Genomic DNA, 24,184 nt, shown 5'->3' with positions numbered 1-24,184 from the left:
AACCCCCAAAACCTGCCCTTCTCATCTGAACACCTGCCCTTTTGTTCTCTTTGCGCTGCTCTCATCGTTCCATCACCCAACAACTCTGTTAGTCCACTCACTCAACAACACACCTTCACTGCTGGGATCGTACATCGAGACAATGGTACGGAACAGAACACGCCTGCTTTGTTCTGTGTCAAACTGAAACACTGACATGAGTTAAAGGCAAACATTTGACATGGAAGAGTCCATGCTTTTGCTGCATTTTTATGTTATTCAGGGAATAGTGGTGTATGTAAACACAGTTCCTTATACTCAGGAGCTTGCGTTGTCCACCATGTGATGGCAGTGTCTTGGGAATAAACTTGTCCGGACACCAGTGTTAGTGTTATGTCTAACATGGGATATGTCATATGCATCCCAGCTACTAGGCCACCAGGTCTTCCCACTTGCCACCTACTACATTTCTTGCCAGTTGTCCATCATGTATTGAAGTTTCTAATGTGCACTCTAAACCTGGTACCTAGTCAGAGTACAACAGGTACCTGCGTATTGTCAGCTCTTGGAAGTAAAGCTCAAACAGAACTGGATGTTTTAGGCCAATATTTGAGAGTTTTAATGTGATACTGATGTACTGCATTAATTTCCTTTAACACACTGAAACCTGAGGAAAACTGGTTTGATTTCTGTCAAAAACATGTGGAGAAAGCAATGAGCAAGTTACCAAAACATTGCCCAAAAAAAGTTACAAGAAAATCATATGAAAATTAGCACAAAAAAAAGAAAAGTAAAAAAAAACAAAACCTATTATGAAAATGATCTGCAACAAAAGTTGACCAGGATCACTAGAGTACACCTGGTTTTTGTGAGGATAGACTATGCTCACCTTCATAGCCTGTGTTCCTTGGAGGATCCAGCCCCTGAAATTGGGACGCAGTATCTCCTTCCCTGTGCACCACAGTCTCTCCTCCCTGCTCTCGTAGTATTATGGCTGCCCCCTGCAGGGTTTCATCTGCTTCCACTTGTTTCGTAATTTGGAGGCCTGGAGGAAAATGTGAGCACAGTAAGACACTAAGAGAAGAGCCTAGAATAGCAAAAACGCAATATGAATATCCTGCCACTAATGAAGGAAGTAGTGCCAGTTTAGTGTTACCTAAATTGCCATAATTAGAGCATCAGCTGGTGTAAAATTATCGTTTTATTTATCGCACAATAGAGAAAACCTTGGCTGCTGCCCCTGAAACTGGCAACCATCAAGCTGTCTCTCCTGGCAGCCTTGACTTCCTCTCTCCTGTATTACACATCGTTCCACAGCCAGAACCCAGCTGCACACACCTGGCCCTCACTCCAACTGACTCCCACCTTTCCTCACGCACGCAAGCACCCACATGAAACCACCAGCCATGTGGTCACATGCTCTGTCTCGCCTTGTGTCTCTCCGTCCCCTCCTCGGCCTCCACCTCCACGTTTCACCCCACTGTGACCGTGTGATAGACCTGCCATGTGAGACTCACGCTACTGTCCTTCTCTCCTTCCCCTCCTCTCACCCCTCCTCACCCACTTCCCTCCCTATCATCCCTCTGCCTCCTCCTCGTCCCTTTTCTCCCAAATCCCACCTCCCTTCCTCCCCTCCACCCCACACAGAGAATGACCAGCCATCCCTTGTATGGTTTGACAGAGGGAAGTTTTATTTAACCTTTGAAGGTAAGTTTTCTCTGCACCAGGGTAGCGCGAACACACTCTCCTCGAGGCTCATTTGTGCAAGCTTTGCCCCCCCCTCCCCTGCCCTGCCCTTCCTTCCTCCCTCTCCTCTTCATCACCCTAACCCCACGCCATGCTAACTCCTGGCTGAGCCCCCCTCTCATATAAGCAGTCTTGTCATATCTCCCTTTACCTTCTCTTCCTGACATTCTGATTTCGTCTGCACTGACCGCCTTTCATTCCCTGAAGAATCATCGTTCTTTGTGTACTACTAATCTCTTTGTCGTCACTTTTGTCCTTTTGGTCGTTTGGTTTTTGGTTTGATCTTCGGGCTCTCTGATCTTCTTTGATCTTGTCAGAATAATTCAGCTTTAACAGCATGTTTGGAATAAGCATGCACATCTCTCTCTCTCTCTATGTCTGCCTCTGCCTTTCCTTTCCTGTCTACCTGTGCTTATTCAATTAAAAGCAGTGTGAGAAAATGCAGTGATTTGAGGGAGACATTTGATATGGTTGTGTTTAATTGTATAATTTCACAGTCAAAGAGCAGAGAGAAATGGGTTTCCTCTTCACACATAACCTGCTGTTTTTCATGCCACCTTACTAACACCAATATTTGTTCTCATTTTAAACTGTTTTAAAGTTTCACTCCATGCCAGTAGTGTTCACACTCATTTCATCCGCCCACTGTTGGTTAGGAAGAGCGTAGAGTCCTGGTTTGGGAGTTAGAACATGTATCTATTAATCTATTTGACCTCTGTTGATTGTTATGCATTTTATAATTGTTTGCTACAATACAATAATATAGCCCCAACTTTGGCTAAAACATCCAGAAAAGGATAGTAAATAGTGACAAATTTCACTAATAGATTGTGGAAATTGGCTGAGTGTGTTTTGCCCTATTCCGACCATTAATTGCGTGTTTTTATGTGGGTGTGTTGCCTCCAGGCTGCTCCAGAGGGCCAAGTCCTCTCACCATGGGGGCTCAGGACACTCTTCCTGTGGCCGCTGCGTTCACAGAGACGGTCAACGCCTTCTTTAAAGGAGCCGACCCCAGCAAGTAGGTCAACAAATAGCTTCACATGTTCAGAACATATCCTCACATTACATTTGACAGCGCAATTCCCGAATCAAGGTCGCAATTTTTACAGCTTGTACATGTGTTGTGGATGTGAAAATAGTGAGTTTGCTTAGTTTATACAGCAGTACTTAAAGGATAATGTTGGAGCCTGAAATACTTTACCTTATGACCTTCCTATTTAACTTTTTAAAGAAGTAAACAGTTATTAAGTTGTTAACACACAGTCTGTAGCTGTAAACACACATTGATATATTAAAATGAGTTTTTAAATCTACTTTAAAATAATCTATGATATAATCATGATAATATGATATAATCTATGATTATATCTTCTTTATATCCTATTAAGCATCCGTAAGTGTGTATAAGCACTTGAAATGATTTATAACGCAACTCGGCTGCTCTCGTATGCAATCATATATGTATGATTATTCTCAGGAACAAATCTTCCTGTGTTTAAAATGTTGTTCTCATCATTTTATTAACATGAGCACAACATGTAGGGGCATCTTTAACATGGTTTATAATATACTAGAATATTGATTTTGTATTTTCCACAATTTATATGTGTTTATTATTATTTATTCAGTAACTAATTATTTATTCATTCAATATTGGACACTTTGGAGCTCCATAGATTTCTTTGGAGCTCACAGCCTTCGTTAACAGTTTGCTCAGTCACAATAGAGAGTGAAAAGAAGAAGTTTTGTTTACAAATCACACATTAATATTGTATTGCCAAACATCTGTTTATACAAGTTACAGAAGCTTCACAGGGGAAGTTATAATTTAGTTGCAGACTAATACATTTATAAGAACTTAAAAACGTCCTTATATCTGCACACAAGACATTATACTGTGTTAAAATATATATGTTCACATACTGCTTATACATGCTACTGTAAATAGAGGGTTTAAAGGGTTACCACTATTGAAACAAACACATGGTAAACCAGTGTGGTTGCACTGGGTGACCTGTTCCTTTATTATAATGAATATGGTCTGTATAATCAGTGACTAATCTCTTCAGTGTCGCCTCATGTCAGGCAGACCTCCCTGAGCATGCTCAGTTTTTTGTTAGGCTTTTTTGAATATTTACTCTCTCTCTAACCCACTCCTTGCCTTCTTCTTCCTCTCAGGTGTGTTGTGAAGATCATAGGTGAGATGGTTTTGTCGTTTCCAGCGGGAATCACGCGGCACTTTGCCAATAACCCGTCCCCCGCCGTGCTAACCTTCAGCATAACCAACTACAGCCGACTGGAGCATGTGCTGCCTAACCCCCAGCTCCTCTGCTGGTAATGACACCGCTGTGAACTCATCATCTCACTCCCAGAAACAAATAATAAATGCAGTTTTATTCACTGGAGTCAGTGAAGACGGGAAAAGATCCTCTTACTGGATACTCCTCCCATGTGTAGATCAAGTCTTACTGCTTGGAAATTCCCCCTATTTATTTTAGCAGTGTTTTTGGTTTAACCAGATTACATGAAAACCAAAACAAATACTCACTGTGCATCATAATTTGTATTAATAAAATTAATTTAGTGTAAAGAGCATGCAAGATAATAGTTTAAAAAGCATGTGTCATATATAAAAGATGCCACTGTAAAAAACAGTAAATCAGACTCTTATCGACTAGATTTGTTTCCAGTTCGTCATGTGTTTCATAATAATCACAGTAATAACAATAATACTCCATGCAACAAATCCTACTTATCACACTAACAGTATGCTATGTGGCAGAGCAAATTTGATTCATACAGCATATTTCAGGAAAACTCTGTATTTTATAAATTAAATATCTAAAATATCAATTGACACATCAGTATATTAACATGATTTGGGGGTAACACATTCAGTATCCCATGTGGATCCCACAGTTAAGTTAAGTAGTGCCCAGTGAGTATGAGTAAACTTCAGTGAGATCATTTCTGACACTACTGCTGACTACGCACTGAATCATTATGAGGTCATCCTATCAGAGGTCAGCTTTGTTTGTTTGTTTATTGTCCTTGATTAAGATGTTTCAAGTCATGTTGCATATGTTGTAAAATAAACAGTAATTACCTGTAAAACTTCATTTAGATGTTAATAATCTGTACTACATTAAATGCACAGAACATTATCCTTTTAAAATCATCCATGGTAAATTGTGTAAGAAATCTTCTACCAAATTTTTTTCTGCAACTGGCATAGCTGTTGTAAAATCAATGTAAAGTACGACCTCTAGTGGCTCATTGTTAAAATTGAAATGCTGACCAAAGCCTGTTATCCTCAACCTATCAAACTCAATGTTGCTAAGTCATTAATGCCAAATAATTTTTTTATTTTACTTTTAAACATAAATTTAAAACAAAGTGCAGCACTCTAAGTTTACACAATAAAAATCAGCAAATTCCTATAGAAATCACCAAATAAAAAATGTATTTTAATTCTACTTGCTTCTCTCACCAGCGACACCACCACGCAAGCCAAGGCCGATGCCAAGGACTTCTGGGTGAACATGCCAAACCTGATATCCCATTTAAAGAAGGTGGCAGAGCAGAAGCCACAGGCAACATACTATAATGTGGACATGCTCAAATATCAGGTGAGCTTTTTATAAATTGACATCACTAAACTAAAAGATACATAGCAACTGTGACAAACATGTCATCAAACGTGCGTCTGTGTGCAGGTATCGGCGGAGGGTCTCCAGTCGATTCCTCTGAATCTGGCAGTGAGCTGGCGATGTGAGCCCACCAGCACTGACCTGAGGATAGACTACAAATATAACGGGGAGGCCATGACGACACCCATGGCCCTTAACAACGTCCAGTTCCTCGTCCCTGTCGATGGAGGGGTTTCAAAACTACAGGCTGTCTTACCTCCTGCTGCATGGTACAGTCTCAACTTTGTTATAGTGTTAAGTTTTTATTTATATCACTAGGCAGTATGCAGTACATTATTATATCTATTAAGAATTAAATAAATAATATTGCCAGGTAAGGAATCCCTTGACTGAGTCGCCTTATATTTGTATGTAGTTTCTAAAAAGTTTTTACTTTAAGATGGTTGGACTTTGATTTTAATTGGTCTTATTAGAAGCTTCATAAATGTGTTTTTCCGTCCTCCTGTAATCTTAACAGGAATGCGGAGCATCAGAGAATCCTTTGGAAGATTCCTGATATCTCACAAAAATCTGAAAATGGAGGTATGTACGCAGAGAAAAAAAGTTCATTTATATTCATACATATCAATATATATTAGTTATATTTATATCCTTTGAAAAATGCACTTGTGATGAGTCCTGCTTTTAGTGTTATATTATAAAAATGATGCTGCTATGATCACATTGTTTTAACCCTAGTGTTAAAACAATGTGATCATAGCAGCTTTGAAATTTGTCTTTGTGAGTCACCCTCTGCATCTCATACTGTATTAGCCCGAATGAAACTGAGTCAGATGTCAGAGTTAGCCCTGTTTGTCCAGAATCATTCATTACTATGGTAAGAGGTTTATGTACAAAATAAGATACCATAGATAAAGGCAATAAGGTAGAAAGAGACAAAAAACCCTTTTACACTGTCTCGTCTCACTCTTAAGCTGGCATTGGAGGTAGTAATAGCATCGAAACAACACACCAAACTAGAACCTGCACCAAGAGCCATAGATTTAGCTGAACATAAAAATAAACATACAGAAAGAGTGTAGCACATGATGCCCTTCAGCAGGAGATGGGTGGTTATCAGCTCTGTCTGAGCTAAACAGTGCCCCCTCCTGTCTACAAATGGTGTTACAATTACTTCAGAAAACCTAATTTGCCGTTTTATGTCATGTTTTTTAGCATGGCTTCCCATGCACTGTGACTGTATGTATGTTGAGTGTTTGTGTAACTTGCTATTGATAAAAAAAAAAAAAATCAGTATCTGGTGTAACCGCTACAGAGGAATATTTGTGTGGTTTGTGCAATCTGACATTATCTGATGTAATTTAAATTGTCTGTTGTGTTTTCATATGTTTCATATATTACAATGCAGAAAGCCTCCAGGGTTCTTCTGTTCTCCAGGAGGACCAAAAACTAAATTATGTTTTTATACATAAGATAGAAAACATGACCAGGCTCAAACATGATCCGTTTAGCCCAGCTTCTTTTAAACATAGATGACTTTTAAATGTAATACTGTATATCTGTATCTCTCATATGAGTTGTAACTTTCTTTACAGTCTCATTTACTGCTTTCTTGAAATCTGTATCCAGCATTGAACAGACTTCAATACAAAAGCCTGTTCCCACAATGAAAAGTTAAATATAGCAACATTTGTCGTCATCTAGAGCTGCTAGCTGCATCTTTCACTCTGTTTTATCAGGTTTAGTGGTTAACACTGTCGCCTCACAGCTAGAGGGTCGTAGGTTTGAACCCGGGTTAGGGTGAGGTTCCACCCTTAAGTGGATTTTGTGTGTGGAGTTTGCATGTTCTCCCCATGGGTTTTCACTAACTGATGACTTCAATTTTGTGAATGTGAGCATGAATGCATGTATGTCTGCGATAGTCTGGTGACCTATTCAGGGTGTATGCAGCCTCTTCTCTTGCCCAGTGACAGCTGGGATAGGCTTCAGCCCTCTGTGACCCTTAAAGAGCATGAGCAGTTACGGTCAATAAATGACTGAATTAAAGAACCAACATATTGAATGTTTCCAAAGCTGTTTACACTCAAACCTGATTCCCGTGTGCAAGTCACTTTCTATAAAATCTGTTTTTCTCCACCCTTAAATAATTCCTCCAGGCTAACAGATGTCTTTCTAATTTCACTCTCTTCTGTCAGGTGTGGGATCGTTGTTAGCACGCTTTCAGCTCACAGAAGGTCCCAGTAAACCAGCTCCGCTGGCCGTGCAGTTCACCAGTGAGGGCAGCACCCTGTCGGGCTGTGACATTGAATTGGCTGGGCCAGGATACCGCTTCTCTCTCATCAAGAAGAGGTTTGCCGCAGGTCAGTTTAAAATTTTAGTAACATGTTGAAACCAAACATTTTCACAGTCACCAGTGTCAATCACTGTGCCAAGTCATTTTGTTGATTCTAAATGTACACTGATATTTTAGATTGTTTGATTTTCATACTGATGTTTTAGATTGTTTGATTTTCGGATATGCAAGTAAAGTCACTCTTTGACTTGATTTGAAGAATGAACGATCTTCATCATTAAATGTCATTTTTCACCAACTGCACAATTGAAAGCATTTTTCTATTTAAAAATGTCGTTATTTGTATTTATTTACATGAAAAAATCTGCATTATTCTCTATTATGTTGCTGATTTATTATTGAAGTAGAAAACTGTAGTTTTTTTTTGTTTTTTTTTTTTTAAATTATTAGTTAAAATTATCTAGAATTGCAAAATAAATTGCAAAAAATATTTCCTTTCATAGATATATTTTAACAGTAAATCTAAAAAAGACCCATAAACAACTGCATCGTAAAACTTGTCAATGCATTTCAGGAAAATACCTGGCCGACAACTAACCCATGCTACTGAGAACAGCACTGTTGTAACAAAACGATGGCAGTTGGACTGAGGTTGATACCGAGGACAGAGGACAAACCGACACCAGACGACAGACTTTCCGTTGACCTTTTCTGAACCCACACGACAGGTCCGCAGCCTACCCAGCAGTATTGTATAACTTGCATATAGCATCGTGGAAACTGTTTTAGGTCATGTAATTATCGTATTTGTATTCATTTCATAACATCTGTATTGCTGCAGTTAGACACCTGGGTTCTCCCTCCTTTCGAAGTCTGTGCCTCTGTCTCCATCCTCCTCCGGTCAATGTGTGGTGGTGTTGTTTTAAAGTTTCACTGCAGCTGCCTGACAGACAACATAGACAGAAAGCTTTTCGGCCAGATTTGAACTCTGGCTGACAAGCTGTTTGTTGTCTAGAGTACAGGAAGATTTGGCTGTAAAAACACACATGAATAAGATCCTTGCAGGCAGACACAAACCTCAACCTCTGACAAAAAGTCTAACTTCCGAAAGTTAGACTAGTTTAAGCTGAAGCACTATTATCAGATTTTAAAAAATCAGCTCCGTTAATATTCCTTCTGTCAGAGTCTGAGCTCAATGCCTGAGACAGCTGTCCTCACAGTCTTGCACTGACGGCGGCCATTTGCGTGTCTTTTGTCAGCAAGTAAATGCATTTACTGATGCATTTTGACACATGTTGTCACAAGCAGAGAGATGTTTCTTGTTGGTGCTTGAAACACAGGATCAATAACTACAAAAAAGCAACTAGATTTTCATGCATTACCTACTGGTACTACAGGGTCATATGACTTTGGATCACATCCTTTTTTGATATAAATGCACTGATCAGTCAATCATACTGTTAATTTTGTTTCTCTGGAATATACAGGCGTGGAGAGGTTTTTAGGTAGTTAGGCAGCTGCAATGATAAATCAATTTACTGGTTGCAAAATAAGAAAAATCTGTTTTCCCGTCAGAACAAAAGAAGTGTACAAAGTGTCATTTTAAATCAATAATATATATCTTAAAGGGCGTTTGGTGTTTTCCTCGTATTGTCAGATAGCCTTTCTGTTGTTCCCAGGACAGCAGTGATAGACTTCAGAGTACCTGACAGCATTCTATTTTTATTTATTGATGAAGACGATTTTGTTGTATGAAACGTGATTCTGTTATAGAATTTGAATGGTATCACACAACTCAGAACCCTTAAAGGTATAAATATTTGACTCTCTTTTTTGTTATCTGTGTAGTTGGGTAACCTGTGTACAGTATAAGGTATAATTTTTGAATTTATTTCAGATATAATTTTTTAACTTGAGTGCAACAGAAGAATTGAGCTATATATGGGTGAGGGGGGGTAATTTAAAGAAAAAAGATAAAATATCTTCCTGGATGCTGTGTTATGCTTTGTGAAAGCAGTGTTAATGTAGAGTTAGCTATACCATGGGCAAGGTCCACACAAAGAGTTAGTTTGACATTTGGGAAATATCCTTTTTTTGACAGTTAGCAGCTTAGCATAAAGACTGGAAGCAGCTAGCTTTGTTTAATGGCGGATTAACAAGATATAAAATGTTTGAACTTTGACTTTGGAGATTCCTTAACTTTTCCTGTAGCACCGCCATCATTACATGTCCAATATTTTGGATCACGATCACCTGCAAACCTAAAGGCATTTCAGTCAGCTTCAGCTTACTTTTGCTAGTTTGCAAATGTTAGCATGCTAACACGCTTAACTGAGATGGTGAGCATACATGTGAGCGAGCATGGTAAATACTATACCTGCTAAATGTTAGCACAGTAGCATTGTCAGAGTGTTAGTGTGACTGTAGTCTCTCAGTCTTGTTGGACAGAGCTAGGCTAACTGTTTCCCCCTGTGTCCAGTCTTTTATGTTAAGCTAAGCTAACTGTCTTGTGGCTCCATTTAAATTCAACATTCTCGGCAAGAAAGCGAGTCTGTGTATTTCCCAAATTGTTAAGCTTTTCATTTTTATAAGGTCAAGACAATGACAACAAAAGCAATCACTTTTCCTCAACCACAGTGATGACTTTTGGTGACTATGGTTCCACCACTGGAACAGGATTTGTTTACTGGGACCATTTTTTTTACATTCAAACCTCATCCAAAAGCATTCTTGTGTTAATACAGCATTCTCAGTTCCTGCATCTACCTATTCAGCTATTTATTCATCTTGAACCACGTCTGACCTGTTTTCTGACCTGTTTCACCACAGTGGTACCTAACCTCCCTGATTATATCATGAGCACACCCCTGATCATCCAACCGGCGCTTGAATCCATGGCTTTATTTTGCATAATCGTAATGGTCTCTGTGAGATGACATGAGTTGAATGAGGTTGTGGAGCGAGGTTAAGTTGACCAAAATGCTTCTCTTTTTTTTTGTATTTTATGTGTGTGTACCCCGGACAGTTAGTCCTCTGTTAAGGAGAATAAGCTGAATATTTTTAAAACGGATAAAAATGAAAAAATATTATATTGTTTAATGTGTAATAAACACTGTGCTGATGATGTTGAACTTCCTGAATGCTCTGACACTCTACATGAAGAACAAAAAGTGTGTGTGAAGCGTAGCTGATGATCTCCGTACTGTACTGTGTGTTGGCTTTCTGCTAAATGCAACCAATCATAATAAAAAGAACAAGAGGACTATTAGCAACACATCAATACTCTTATTGAAAGATGGAGTACTTTTAATGGGGCATAGTTTTAAACATGCAAAGTTATTTGGGCTAATAAAATTAACAGATTTGAGCTGTGCAGTTAAAATAAAATTTTTAACCAGATTTATTCCTGTGGAGATTTGATGTGGATTACTCTTGGGTTGCATTTAATTTATCACTGCGAGGTGATAATGATTGGTGCCATTTAGCTCCCGCATTAGTTTGGTAACATTTTCTTTCAGTCATGTCTTCATCTAGTTGGACAACATGCCTGACAGAAAGCTGTAACCTTCTGGCTGAAGCCATCAGTGCAACAGTCACTGCAGCATTATCTACAGAGGCCCACCACACACATCCCCCATCTTGCATCTGTTTTAAATTACCACTATACTACAGCATACACATCTTTCAGCTTGAAAGTCACTTTACAGTACAAAATTCTCCATCAGTCTGTTAGTTGCATCATCCAGTTAAAAAACTAAACAATACTTTTCCAGATTTTCATCTCTGTGCGGAATTTGTCCTGCAGTAATTCATTATTGCATGCCGAGCATGCAGTAAAAGGTGGGGCATCTACAATGATAGTACTGAAATGACGTGTTGTGCTGAGTGTCAGTTACCTGTATTAATGTTGAGAGGAGAGCAGGGAGTGTGTTTATGTGTGCTATAAGCCAGAATGCTTTTTGGTTCTGTACCATTAACCTCAAACACATGTGCAAGCTGTTTGTACAGTACATAACAACGCTAAGATGAACTGAGAAACTTAGTTTGCTTCTTTCCAAAACCAATAAAAATTATAACTGGATGTTTGTGTTTTATTTGTTTTAATTTGTCCGTCTCACGACTGTGCCTAAATGCAGTCTTTCAGGGGAGAGAGCATGGCTGTGGAATCTTGTCTTAGATTTTTTTTTTGAGTCCATTTTTGCCTTTTGTTGGATATTTGACAGTCAAGAGTTGATAGGAAATGAGGGGAGAAACAGAGGTGGACACAACTGGGCACGTTCGAGGTTGGTATAGAGGCCACCAGCGTGCTATTTTGTGACCTTTTTTTATCACATACTGATGTCTTGGTGATCTTATTGACTCTGGCTTTTCTTATGTATTGTTGTGTATCTTTTGTTCAGGACTGCAATTTTAAAAAGATGTCACACCTCACAGAATGTAAGCCCTATGCAAGAACATTTATTTGACAAAAACAGCAAGAATACAGTACAGTATCACGATAGAATACAGCTCAAATTTCCTATAAATTCATCAAAGCAGAGAGGGAAATTTTGCAAATCTGCAAACCTGTGGATTCTGGCTACATACAGGACAGAATCAGGGCCGGGATATCTGTCCTCTCTGAGTGGGAAGTGATATAGTCCCTGAGTGCATTTAGTTTCCTAATTCTTATAGGTTGATATATGTTTTTAAGGTTTCACATATTTCCAGCTCGGGTTCAGAAACATGTTCACAGACGTGGTCCACACTCACATCTGCAACCAGTTAAAGTAATAACTCACAAAAAATATCAAAAGCAATGAGGAAAATTGTGAAGCATTATTGTACATAAAATATTGATCATATTGTTTTTAAGTATCTTTTGATTCAGATTTGGTTTCTACTAAGGCAAGATGGGAGAGAGCAGAGTCCTTTTGGAGAAAGATTAGAGAAAGGATCCAGTCTCAGCAGAGGAAGGTGAGGTCGCTCTTCCTGCAGCCCACCTGGCAGCACACGGTGGTCAGTATGTTATTAATATCCCGTTTGGTCAACTCAGAGCCGGGGTTGCTGCTGCTCAGGCTCTCCAAACTGGTCTGCTCCCCTGTGGGCAAACCTGGAACAACAAAACACAAAAAAATGCTCAATAACCAGATTCACACACTCTTTTACATATGTTAGTTTCCAAGTAATTTTGTCACAGTTGTTTCCAACAGAATAATGAATGGCTGACTGATTTCAGATCAGTCTTGTGTAATTGAGGTCTATGTTCCCATTAAATAAGGAAACTCTAAATGACTGCTCAGATTAACTCTGAGCTATTTGTCTTCTATAGTGTCACTTTACTCTTTCTAATCAGCTCGACTGATAGGCTAACTGGGTTTGTTTGTGTGTGACAGTCAGATGGGAGGGGGGCTGCTGCCAGGGGAACAGACCGCTGCAGCATTTAATCATGATCTGTAGGATCCTCAACCCTACATATCATGTAAAACAGCAGACAGTGTCTCTGCACACGGGCACCTGTCTGCCTGCACACCCACTGCACTGCAGCCGCTGGATTAATAGCGTAAAATGTACACTGAATCACAGTAGTGGAAAGCTGCAGGTCACTTTCAGATACAGGAATCCTGTTTAGTTTGATAACTTTTAAGTTTCAGTCTGCAAGGTTGTATCTTAGGTGTAATTTAATAAAGAACTCAGTAGTGAAGTGGGTTTAAATTTTGATGCCCGAGAGATTGAAAAAAGGTTGAGATCTTAAAGAATCTTTTACAGAAAGCTTAAAAAGAAATGCATAAATAAAACCATGCAAACTGCAGTATTCATTCATATAAAATGTCTGCAATCTAAGCAAGGACACCACACTTTCTCTGTGTCTTTACCTGACTGCTGTACAGTAGTTCATTTTAACAACCCTATAGCCACCTAAATGGAAACTGTTAAGAGGTTTTCATTCAGGAAGTCTCATTGAGATTAAGAAATGTTTTGTGAGAGGAAGAAAATTAGGTGTCCACATAAGCACTGAGCTCCTATTCATACTGATCTTGTTGCTTTACTACATTGCTTAAAACATATTTTTGTGGGAAAGCTTTTTATTTTAATGACTTACTTATACATATCTAGTGTGAAAAATGTTGTGTTTTATGTCCTTTTGCTGTGTGCAGATTTTTATCTTAGCTCTTACATTGTTTTATTTATTTTAACAGTATATTTCTTTGTTTAATTCATATGCACTTTGTGAAGCACTTTGTAACTTTGTTTAGATAAGTGCTATCAAAATTAAGTTATTACTATTAATATAAAGAGATCATGCGATTTCATTATAAGTAATGGGCAAAATCCACAATCTGCAATTTGTTCTGAAATGTATCCCAGTGTGTTTTTCTCAAGTTAATATGAGGCTTCAGCAGTTTAAGGTAGTTTATTCAAGTGGATATCTATAAAAGTTTGGACTTTTTGGTGTGAAATTCCCGTTTCCCTGTGGAGCTGCACTGGAAGAAAAGTAATAAAAAAGAGGAATTTCATACTAAAAAGTATAACTTTTTGGAATATATAGATTTGACAGCTGAAGCCTCATATTAACTGCAGGATTTTATCCCCCATAACATTAAAAACAGACCACTCAACAGCCAATAGAATGTGCTGTAATGGTTATATTGAATTTTGTGTATTGTTGTAGGACAGTCTTGAGAAATTTTGAACATATCCTTAAAGGCTACATCCACACACTTAAAGAAAAATCATTTTTATGCTATTTTGCATTATACACTTGTTTTATAATAAGGTTTATCCTGAATGAAGAAAAAAAAGTAACTGAAAATAACCACTGACCACTATGTCTGTGTCTTTTTTAAGAATAAAAGAAGTTGTCTCACCATCCATGTCTGACTCACTAAGGAATCTTCTCCAACGGGAGCCTCCGCAGGTGTAAACGACAGCCCTCAGGAACTCACGACCGCACAGCTTCACTGCCTTCACCTCCGCTCTCACCTGGACCACACACACCACTGCACACAACAGCAGAGGCAGAACCCCCAGAGCTCGCATGCTGGATACCTGACGGAGGTTTCTCTCTTTGTTCCTGAAACTACCTCAGCTGCTCTGTCCTGTTTTCTCCTGGTTACCTTGTCTGTCCTGTCCTCTTTCCTGATCCAGTGCTTGCATCTCTCTGTGTTATATACCATCCACTTTTCAGTTCATCAATGCTGAGTATCTCTTCACTTCCTCCCTTTAGCCCATCCCAATCACACACAAACTTGACCACACACACACAGACACACACACGGTCTTCACTCTGTCATGACAGTCAAATCATTTTATGTTTCCGGTCATCTCTAAGAGAGAGTGACCTCCATCAACCTTTTACAGCCTCCACCTGAGAATCACATTAAACGAGTGCAGCCTCCTCTGTGATTATGTGATTTAAGGCTGTGATTGCACTGACCTTCACTACACCGCATGGCTAATTAAGTGATGCAAAGTGATTCCCAAACAGATGTTTCATGTGTTTACAGCACTCTGATGGCCTTGTTGCGTTTGTCTTTATGAGCAGTTTGGGCCGTGCAAGTGGGAAAAAGTCAATGTTGACAATCCCATCATGCAGGTCATTACAGTGCTGCTGATGGTGCGATGTGATACTCAGTGACATCTCAGTTCCATCATAAACACTGGAGGTCCCACTTAGGATGTCGATAAAATTATATTATGTTTATTTGGATGTGCTGTGTGGTCATCCCCATGGCAGCAGAAAACAAAGATATTAAAATAGAAACGACCACATTTACTAAAAAATAACTGTCTATTCGTTAGATGCTTTTTATTTTTGCTGATTTTTTTTACTGATTTCTAATTAAAAAAGAATGACCTGATTGAAGTTTAGCTGATGAATAGAGCTTAACCAAACGTCTCTAAGAACTAACAAGACTTTGCTGATAAAATAACATCTAACATGGTAATTTCTTTTCTTTTGTTTTAGTTTGCTGTTTTCTATTTTCAACTACTTAAAACCTGAGCAAATTGGCTTAATATCAAATAAAAATCATGTAAGGCATTGAACAATTTTACAAGAAATTACCCACAACAGGCAAATGATTAGTAAAAATTAATTTTAAAAAATGCCTGAAAATTAACACGCACAAAAGAAAAGAAAAATGTTAAAATAAGTAAATAAATAAAAGAAAATTAAAAAAAGAGAAATGGCTTGAAAGAAAGTGCCAAAATGTAAACGTTTTAAACTTTAAATAATGAATTATAATTTAATAATCATTTTTTAAATATTTTTTATCTCTCTCTTTTTATTTATTTATTTGTACTAATTTTCAGGTTTTTTTCTGGCCAGCTTAACCTAATTCTTGCAATTTTTGGGACATCTCTTTTCATGCTTTCAAAATAAATCAAACCAATTTGCTCGGGTTTCAGAGGTTAAATGCTTGTGTCAGGCGTTTCAACATCAACATAAGAACATTTTACTTTCTCAAGATATTCTGCACCATTTTTGCTGTTTTATCTCCACCAGCAATAATTTACTGACTCCTTCCACAAAAAATAATCATAGTATTTAAGTTCCTGAACACCTTTTTTACAATAGTCTGTTTATTCAGTGACTTGGTGTTGTTTCATGTTGGTGACATTATAAGTCGGACAGATTGGAGAAAGCTCTGTCAACAAGATGGCACTGAGTCGTTAGCATCATGTAACTTTATCACTGCATGCACAGCCACCATAGACATACAAGATGAACATAAGATAAAAGGTTTCAGTGTGTAACATTTTTAGGCCAGATATTTTGGCAGAAATGGAATATAATATAGTATGTGTTGTTTTTTCTTTAGTTCAAATAAGAATCGTGTTTTTGTTTCCTTGGAATGAGCCGTTTATATCTACACAGGTAGTTGGTCCGCCAAGAGCATCGAAAGAACACATTTCTGTTTTTTGCTGTTTTTTTTAATGTGAAATTGCCTTATTTAGTGTTTTTACCAGTTTTATCACCTGGTCAGTTTGTTATAGAGGGAGACCTCTGTGGGTAATTCAGCTCCTGGTAAAAAATCTCCTGCACAATGAACACTGAAGGAATTCTAAGCAGGAAAAAATTCAGCTGGTTGCAATCTACACCGCTAGATGCCAGCCCCCTAAATCTTACACGCTAACCCTTAACGCATAAAAAAATCCATGACATCTGACACTGTGTGATATGTTAAAAAGCTCTGCAAAAATTGGGCCTTGAGTTGGAATTGTTTTGTCAGACATGTTCATGATCTAATTTTTGTTGTTGTTATCATGCAGTATCAGCAGACACAGTTTTATTAATTTAGCCTGACAATGCTGTTGGATGTGCTCTGACTTCTATTTTTTTGTTATCTTGGCAAAACCATAAAGAAAATCCAACCAATGTCTTTTTAAAAATGTTTTATGAAGCACTAGTGTTTTGTGCTGATGATAACTTTATTTTTTCAGGAACGCTGAAACACAATTCTATGATATGTTGTTGATATTGTTTTCATTGCAAAATTTAATGATTTTAATAGAGAGAAAACAGAATTTGTGTTTCACCACATCTTCCTTACTTGACTGATGAGCATTGGTGGCTGAAATCAGAGCCTCTATCATCATAATGAACTTGGTTTGGTCCGACTGTCCTGATTACTGACTCATAGGAGGCGTAGAAAATGACCTGAAATTACCTTTAAGGGCTCTAAATGATATACAGTTACCATGATGTTTGACATCATTTCTTATGACATTTAACTATGTGACTAACACATAGAAAAGAAGTGCTTCTGTTTATCCCTTAAAATAACCTCTAAGTGACCTTGTTTGTTCATATTGTATGTTGAGCCAGATCAGTGATATTTGATTTGACTTCAAACATCAGTTCAAGATCAATGTTTAACAGAGACATGACAAAAAGCTGATTAAAGCAAAGTGAGCAGCAGCTGCAGTGAAGCAGGGAAGGCTCCCTCCCATCACAGTGGGAAGTTGTTAGCTTTTATCAAATTATAAAGCTCCTATATGTTTTCAGTATTTGGCCATATGTCATGATTGAATTTGAGACGTTAATTATGAAGATTTGAAGGGCAGTGATTGTAAGTGGGGATTATTTTAGCATCAGTAAAATTTACAAAAGACTATGATTCTTTGTTCAAAAGTGTAATCACAGTAAAGTTTGAGTTAAGTCTAGTTGAAGGCAAACATATAAGAGAGGGATCATAGATCATAATCTTACATTCTAATGTATGATGTAGTATACAATAGAAAGCTACACTATGCCAAAATTTTACACTGCATTTCCCAGAAACCCCCAACTAAGTATTTCTAATAGTAACATTCTGATAATTACTATATAACCAAACAGGCAAATATGATGTTTGCAGATATGATCTGTCCTAATGGGATTGTTTGTTATCTCACGGAGACACACAGTCGCCCATTTCTCTCAGAACCAAGTCTTACAACAACAAGAACCTCTAGAGTCTAGTCGAATGGATGAAACAGGCACAAACCTAATTGGCTTGGGTATACATCTGTGTGTGTGCGTGTGTGTGCATGCTGCGTGTGTGCTCATCTTCAATCAATTTGTTACCTGCAGACTGAAAAATGTCCAACACAGTGTCCACCTGAAGAGAAACAGAGACGCTGTGTTTGCTGTGTGGGCCGATCATGATGTGTCTGTGTCATTGACTGACTGAGGAAATAATGGTTTCAAATTGCTGATATAAAACACTATAAAGCCGTAAAAATGGCACTAACAGAGGCTGAAGTACAGTATAATGTCAGCAACAACGATTACATTCTATAGTATAGTGCATTCAATAAAAACTCATCAATTGTACCAACACAGAGTGCACCCTATACATATATAGGTCGTTTGTTTGGTTTCAACAAATTTAGCATTGTTTTTAAGGCACTAACAGTAACAGCAAATACAGTCAAAAAGAATGTAATTTGTGTCCTCCAGTTTTATAGCCTGTATAGTCTGCTCTTATTTGCTTTTAAGTTTTGTATTATTTAACATGTAATGTACACCTCTATCATAGGAAATGTTATTATGTTTTGTCCAGCCATATATCACATCTCTTCCTCAGCAGCTTTACTTTGTTAGCCCACTCTTTCCCACACAGATGTCTTGAGCTGATTGGGTCAATTGTCCATCACTGTCCATCGTCCATCACCTTTCAATATAATGTAGTCCATCACAACAATCCGTTTAAGGGACTGTACTTTATAAAGTAGAGTAGAGGGTAGTTGAGTGTTTTTTTTTTCTTCTTTCAAATAGCTTGACCCTTTGGGCTGCAAAAAAACCTCCCTGGGTTACTGGAGGAAATGCATGACCCTCCCTCCACCAGAAATAATCATTTTTCACAGTTTCTGGACACGATAAATGGTGGGATTTTGGAGATTTTCAAAGAAAAATAACCGACACGACCATTTAAAGTTGAATATTCCTCCCCTGAGTCAAATTATAAAAACATAAATCCCTCCCTGGTGCTTACAAATGTATCTGAAGTGCCCCCCCGTCATAAATAACCAACAGTCCCTAACTGAAAACGACCACCACAGTGACGGCATCTGCGTCGTGACTCCTCCGCACCTGCGGGAGGCGGTGTAACGTCACAGCGGCGACTTCCGGCCATGTAGAAGAGGAAAAGCGTGCTGCTGCAGGGACCTTCAATGTTTTTCAGTCTCTTAGCTTTTTAGAAATGAAAATCTTTACACATTTCATCACATAATCGACTCGGAAAAGTCCAACAGCAGTCGGCGGTCCCGAGGTTAGCTGTGTTTACTTTTTCTGCGTACGTTGAGTCGTTTTGTGCTAACCGAGGAAGCTAAATTCAGCTAGCTAAACTGTCCATCACCCTGCCCCGATTCATAGTCAGGACAGGATTTAGTGACAGGTATCTGTGAACCGTCGCTGCTGTGGACACTTTGGACATCTGTATGTACCATCCATACTGTCAGCCAATACTCTGTAATCGTGTAACGGAGATGCAGCTTATTCCAGTGATTACCTGTATGGTAATTACTGAGTTTTGACGACCTTGACTTCAATGATTGAACACTTGCTTGCACTTCATGCCTGTAACTTTAAGATATAGCATTTAGATTATGTGTATTTGTATTAGAGATGGAAGAAGTACTCTGATCATTTTACTCAAGTTAAATACTTATAGAAATATATTATAAAGGCTTTAAGAATCATACTCATATAAAAGTGCATTGTTATTATCATATTATATTGTCCACAGTGTATAAAGTACATATTTCCCTCTAACATTATTAAGTAGAAATTAAAGAAAAAAAGTGGTTGTACCTCAGAATTGTGTGTGAGCACAGTTCTTGAATAATTACCACGTAATAAATATAGTATACACATATTCACATATACATGTAAGTGTCCTATTCATATCCTATGTTTATACTATGTAAAATTCCTGTGCAATATCCTACTGTGCAATATTTTACCACTGACTATGCAAAAATATTTTCAGGCTATATTTCTATTCTGTGTGTACAGTAAATGTACTACATATGTGAACTTCAGTTATCCTGTCCAACTATCAATCATGGACATACAGTATCTGTATGTCTTTATAATAATAATAATACTTTTTTCCTCCTTTTTTCTCTTTCTTTTTTCTTGCTTCTGTAATAAGTGAGTTTCCCCACTTTGGGATTGCTAAATTGTTAGTTTATCTCTTATCTTTAAATTAGTTACTTAGTTTTATAACCATCACTGATTTTAGGGCTGCGTACCATTATTGCTGTAACTATACATTAACCTGGATCGATATTTCAATTCAATGATCAGTCATCCAGTATCATTGATGAAAAAGTAAAAACATCAATACATATTGTCATCTTTAAGGAATGCCTTTTGACAGCAGCTAAGCAGATAAGAAAAAAAACATTTCTTTAAATTTACTTATATTTCATCATATGATCACAGGCCCCTGACTTGAATGTAATCAAAATTCTGTCATAGCAGACTTTATGATATCAGCAAATATCATGTAGGTGTCCACATTATTAATATAACATCGTATGGTGACAGAAGTTGTGTTTTCCACCCCAACTAACCATTATTTTCATTACTGACTAAATTGTTAGTTTTTTTTTTTTTTTTACTGACTGGTTTATAGTATTGTATTATTTATCAGAAAATGTAAAAATTGCTCATTGCAGTAGCTCTGAGGCAAAGATAATGCCTCCAAATATTTAGTTTTGTCTCAGAAAAACTGGAAAAATGACTCAAATGATTGATTGATGGTTAAAATGTTGATAATATGTTCTCATTATGTGACTAATAGTTCCACCAATAACTGACTTTCCTCATCTAATAGGTCCAGATTTACCATGGAGCCCATAATGAATCAGATTTGGCCAAAAGTCTTCCGGCGGCTCCACAGAACCTCAGTTCTTCCACGGAGGAACCATTCAGGATGTGCTGAGCCTGCCGCTGTTTCTGCCTCCACCAACTCCAGACAAATCAAGCCCACACTCCTGGTGTCCCGCCTCTACCAGCCCTCAAACCTGCGTGATGTGGGACAGGACAGCCGGCTACAAGGCGAGACGACTTGTAAGAGTCAAAGGCTCATGCAGCAGGCTGGGCTCATCCATCCATCAAACCCCGGTTGTTACTACTACCTTCCTGCCACTGTCCGCTCCATGGAGAAGCTGGTGAGACTGTTTTTTATTAAGGAAATTATACATGTCAGTTGAGCATGGTAAATCTGGTATTTTCATGTCCACAAACAAATATTTTGAGAAGAATTTTAAATTTTCTGACATGAATCTGCAAACATTCGAACACAATCATACGTGTGTTAAACGTTGTCGATGTTGTATAACTTTTATAATTAGCCTTTTAGTGGGAGTCATCGGTTCATTTATTTAATTTTTTGTTAATTTCTGGATTTTGCTGTGTTCTTCTTTTTATTAATACTTAATTGAAGTAAAGTAAATTCATCTTGTGAGATTAATTCATCTCAATAATTTTTATGTAAAATGTAATTGTTTTTCTAATTCATAGGAAAAGAGGTGATTACAGCCCTGAAGAACGGTATAATATTGTGTTGCACAAACCTGCGTTCTTGTCTATCATCTACTTTCAATCATTTGATTTATTTTGTGTCTGCTTGGGGGCCTGTCCACAAGGTTGTGGATCACTCATTAGATTATAACTGTGATTAATTTGTAGAAGGGATTGAGTGTAAATATTCTCATTTTGGTCTTGAGCATGCAATAAATTTGTCTTAAATCAACAGGTGAGAGTAATTGACCAGGAGATGCAGGCGATTGGTGGGCAGAAACTGGACATGCCCAGTTTGTGCTCAGCTGATCTCTGGAAAACCAGTGAGCGCTGGGACTTGATGGGAAAGGAGCTGTTCCGTCTGAAAGATCGCCACGGAGCTGACTACTGCTTGGGTCCCACACACGAAGAGGCAGTGACGACTCTGGTCGCTCACCAGACAACTCTCTCCTACAGGCATCTGCCTCTGCTTCTTTATCAGGTAGTTTTTATATTGTTGCCAAAAGCATCTTTGTTGTAATAAGTTACAACTTTTACATCTGTTTTTTTTTTTGTTTTGTTTTGTTTTTACAGATCACTCGCAAATTCAGAGATGAACCAAAGCCAAAGTTTGGTCTGCTTCGAGGGAGGGAGTTCTACATGAAGGACATGTACTCATTTGATGTGAGTGAAGAAGCAGCGTACGAGACCTATGAATCTGTGCGTCAGGCGTACACCAGGCTCTTCACCCGGCTGGGACTGCATTGTGTTCAGGTGCAGGCAGACACAGGAAACATTGGCGGGAAACTCTCCCACGAGTTCCAGCTGCCAGCAGACATTGGCGAGGACCGACTTCTGGTCTGTGGGAAGTGCTCCTTCTCTGCGAATGTAGAGACCATGTCATCAGGCGGTACTGACTGCCCACAGTGCAAAACTGGCACACTGGTAGAGTCAAAGGGTATAGAGGTCGGCCACACATTTTACTTGGGTAAAAAATATTCTCATATGTTCAATGCCTCCTTCAACAATGCCCAGAGCAAGTCTGTTATCGCAGAAATGGGCTGCTACGGACTTGGGGTAACTCGCATTCTCGCCGCAGCCATTGAGGTGTTGTCAACAGAAGAAGGGATCCGCTGGCCAGGCCTTCTTGCTCCGTACCAGGTGTGTGTTTTACCCCCAAAGAAGGGCAGTAAGATGGATGAGGCAGCAGTTTTGGCTGAGGAGCTGGTTCACACTTTGGGAGAGACTCTGCCTCGTTTGAGAGGTGAAGTTGTCGTTGATGACCGCACACAGAAGACCATTGGGAACAGGCTGAAGGATGCCAGCAGACTGGGCTACCCGTATGTTATCATTGTAGGACAGGGAGCTCTGGAGGAAACACCCAGGTTTGAGGTGATCTGTCAGCAGACAGGTGAGGTGATGTTTCTCAGTAAAGATGGACTCTTGGATGTCCTCGGAAGAGTGGAAACTGTATGAATAACAACTCTAAATGTGGATATGAATGTGTTTATGATTCAGTCAGTGTGGTGGTGGGAAAATGAAATAAAAGCCTTGTGTGTGGTAAGTTTTTTTTGAGAGGACTGGAGGATTTCTTTTTGCTTTACAATGTTATAAAGGTTATAATGTTAAATGTTATAAATTGGCTTAAATGTCACAACAAAAGCTTTATAATGGACCTAATGATATTAAATTGCATTTGGTTACTTAAATCTCATACACAATTCATTTGTTTTTCTGTCCCCATGCAAATAAAAACATAAGAGGTTATCAGAATTAATGAACATTTGTTGTCGTGTTTTTATATGCTTTTGGATCCGAACATATTGACCTCTTAGTACGACTCAATGCTGACATACGGCGAATGCTTTAAATAAAGCGTCATGAAAGTGAAGGAAGAGCAACAAAAAAAATCACATATTCTAGTGATGGAAGAAGTACTCAGGTCCTTAACTTTAGCAAAAGAAGCATTACAGTGATATATTAACACCCAAATGCAAATAAAAATATACAAGTAGTAGTTCAAAAATAAAAGTCAATTTGCAGGTAAGCCACATTTAAGGGTTATGTTTATGTTTCCTGATGAAAGCAACATTTTTTATAATGGTAAAAGTCCATTTTAACTGCTTTATATACACGTGGTTTGTTTTAGCAACAATTAAACTAGTTCCCGTGATCTGTATTTCAACTTTCCTTTATTTGATCCTGATTAATAAACGGGATATTGAAAAACACACTAATTTTCATTTATTTGTTTTCATTTCAAAAAGGAAAAAACGGAAAACGTCCTGTTTATTGATTCTCAATTAAATATTAATTGAACAAATGATACACAGATTCAAAACAGTTAAATCTGTTGCAGTCACTTCAATCAGGCAGAGTAACAAGTACTCCTTTATAACAGTTTGCCATTAAAACTGATAAAGTACAATTATCTCTAAATATGCTTATTACCTTCGATCACTCCCTGTCACATTACCACTTAGTGTGGCCAAGAAGATGTAAGTCTCATGCAAAACTACCTATATATACTGTATATCC

General features: G+C 38.2%; 3 protein-coding genes across 5 annotated transcripts in view; 2 read left to right on the top strand and 1 right to left on the bottom strand.

The window, feature by feature from the left end:
* The window catches only part of sgip1a (SH3GL interacting endocytic adaptor 1a), a 79,990-nt gene extending 68,241 nt beyond the window's left edge, over window positions 1–11,749 (top strand). For all 3 annotated transcript variants that reach the window (XM_088077548.1, XM_042514768.2, XM_088077549.1), the window contains 8 exons: window positions 1,627–1,686; window positions 2,632–2,743; window positions 3,904–4,059; window positions 5,219–5,354; window positions 5,442–5,644; window positions 5,893–5,957; window positions 7,571–7,735; window positions 8,243–11,749. In XM_088077548.1, the coding sequence (XP_087933674.1) occupies window positions 1,627–1,686; window positions 2,632–2,743; window positions 3,904–4,059; window positions 5,219–5,354; window positions 5,442–5,644; window positions 5,893–5,957; window positions 7,571–7,735; window positions 8,243–8,265 (920 nt within the window). In that variant the 3' untranslated portion in view covers window positions 8,266–11,749. The remainder of the gene's footprint in view (window positions 1–1,626; window positions 1,687–2,631; window positions 2,744–3,903; window positions 4,060–5,218; window positions 5,355–5,441; window positions 5,645–5,892; window positions 5,958–7,570; window positions 7,736–8,242) is intronic.
* Window positions 11,750–12,106: 357 nt separating this feature from the next.
* On the bottom strand, window positions 12,107–14,788 carry insl5a (insulin-like 5a). The gene is made up of 2 exons (XM_042512516.2): window positions 14,517–14,788; window positions 12,107–12,760 (listed from the first exon to the last, which is right to left on the bottom strand). The coding sequence occupies exons 1-2, from the start codon at window positions 14,686–14,688 to the stop codon at window positions 12,612–12,614; spliced, it is 321 nt and encodes a 106-aa protein (XP_042368450.2). The 5' UTR covers window positions 14,689–14,788; the 3' UTR covers window positions 12,107–12,611.
* A 4,446-nt stretch (window positions 14,789–19,234) lies between these two features.
* On the top strand, window positions 19,235–23,423 carry pars2 (prolyl-tRNA synthetase 2, mitochondrial). The gene is made up of 4 exons (XM_042482963.2): window positions 19,235–19,406; window positions 20,979–21,315; window positions 21,903–22,148; window positions 22,241–23,423. The coding sequence occupies exons 2-4, from the start codon at window positions 20,992–20,994 to the stop codon at window positions 23,120–23,122; spliced, it is 1,452 nt and encodes a 483-aa protein (XP_042338897.2). The 5' UTR covers window positions 19,235–19,406; window positions 20,979–20,991; the 3' UTR covers window positions 23,123–23,423.
* Window positions 23,424–24,184: the final 761 nt, after the last annotated feature.

The sequence above is a fragment of the Plectropomus leopardus genome, chromosome 5, assembly GCF_026936395.1.
Source record: "Plectropomus leopardus strain MGB_pleo_1.0 chromosome 5, ASM2693639v1, whole genome shotgun sequence".
Lineage (NCBI taxonomy): Eukaryota > Metazoa > Chordata > Actinopteri > Perciformes > Serranidae > Plectropomus > Plectropomus leopardus.
The sequence above is the reverse complement of the archived record's forward strand: the minus strand, read 5'-3'. Positions and strand labels throughout refer to the sequence as shown.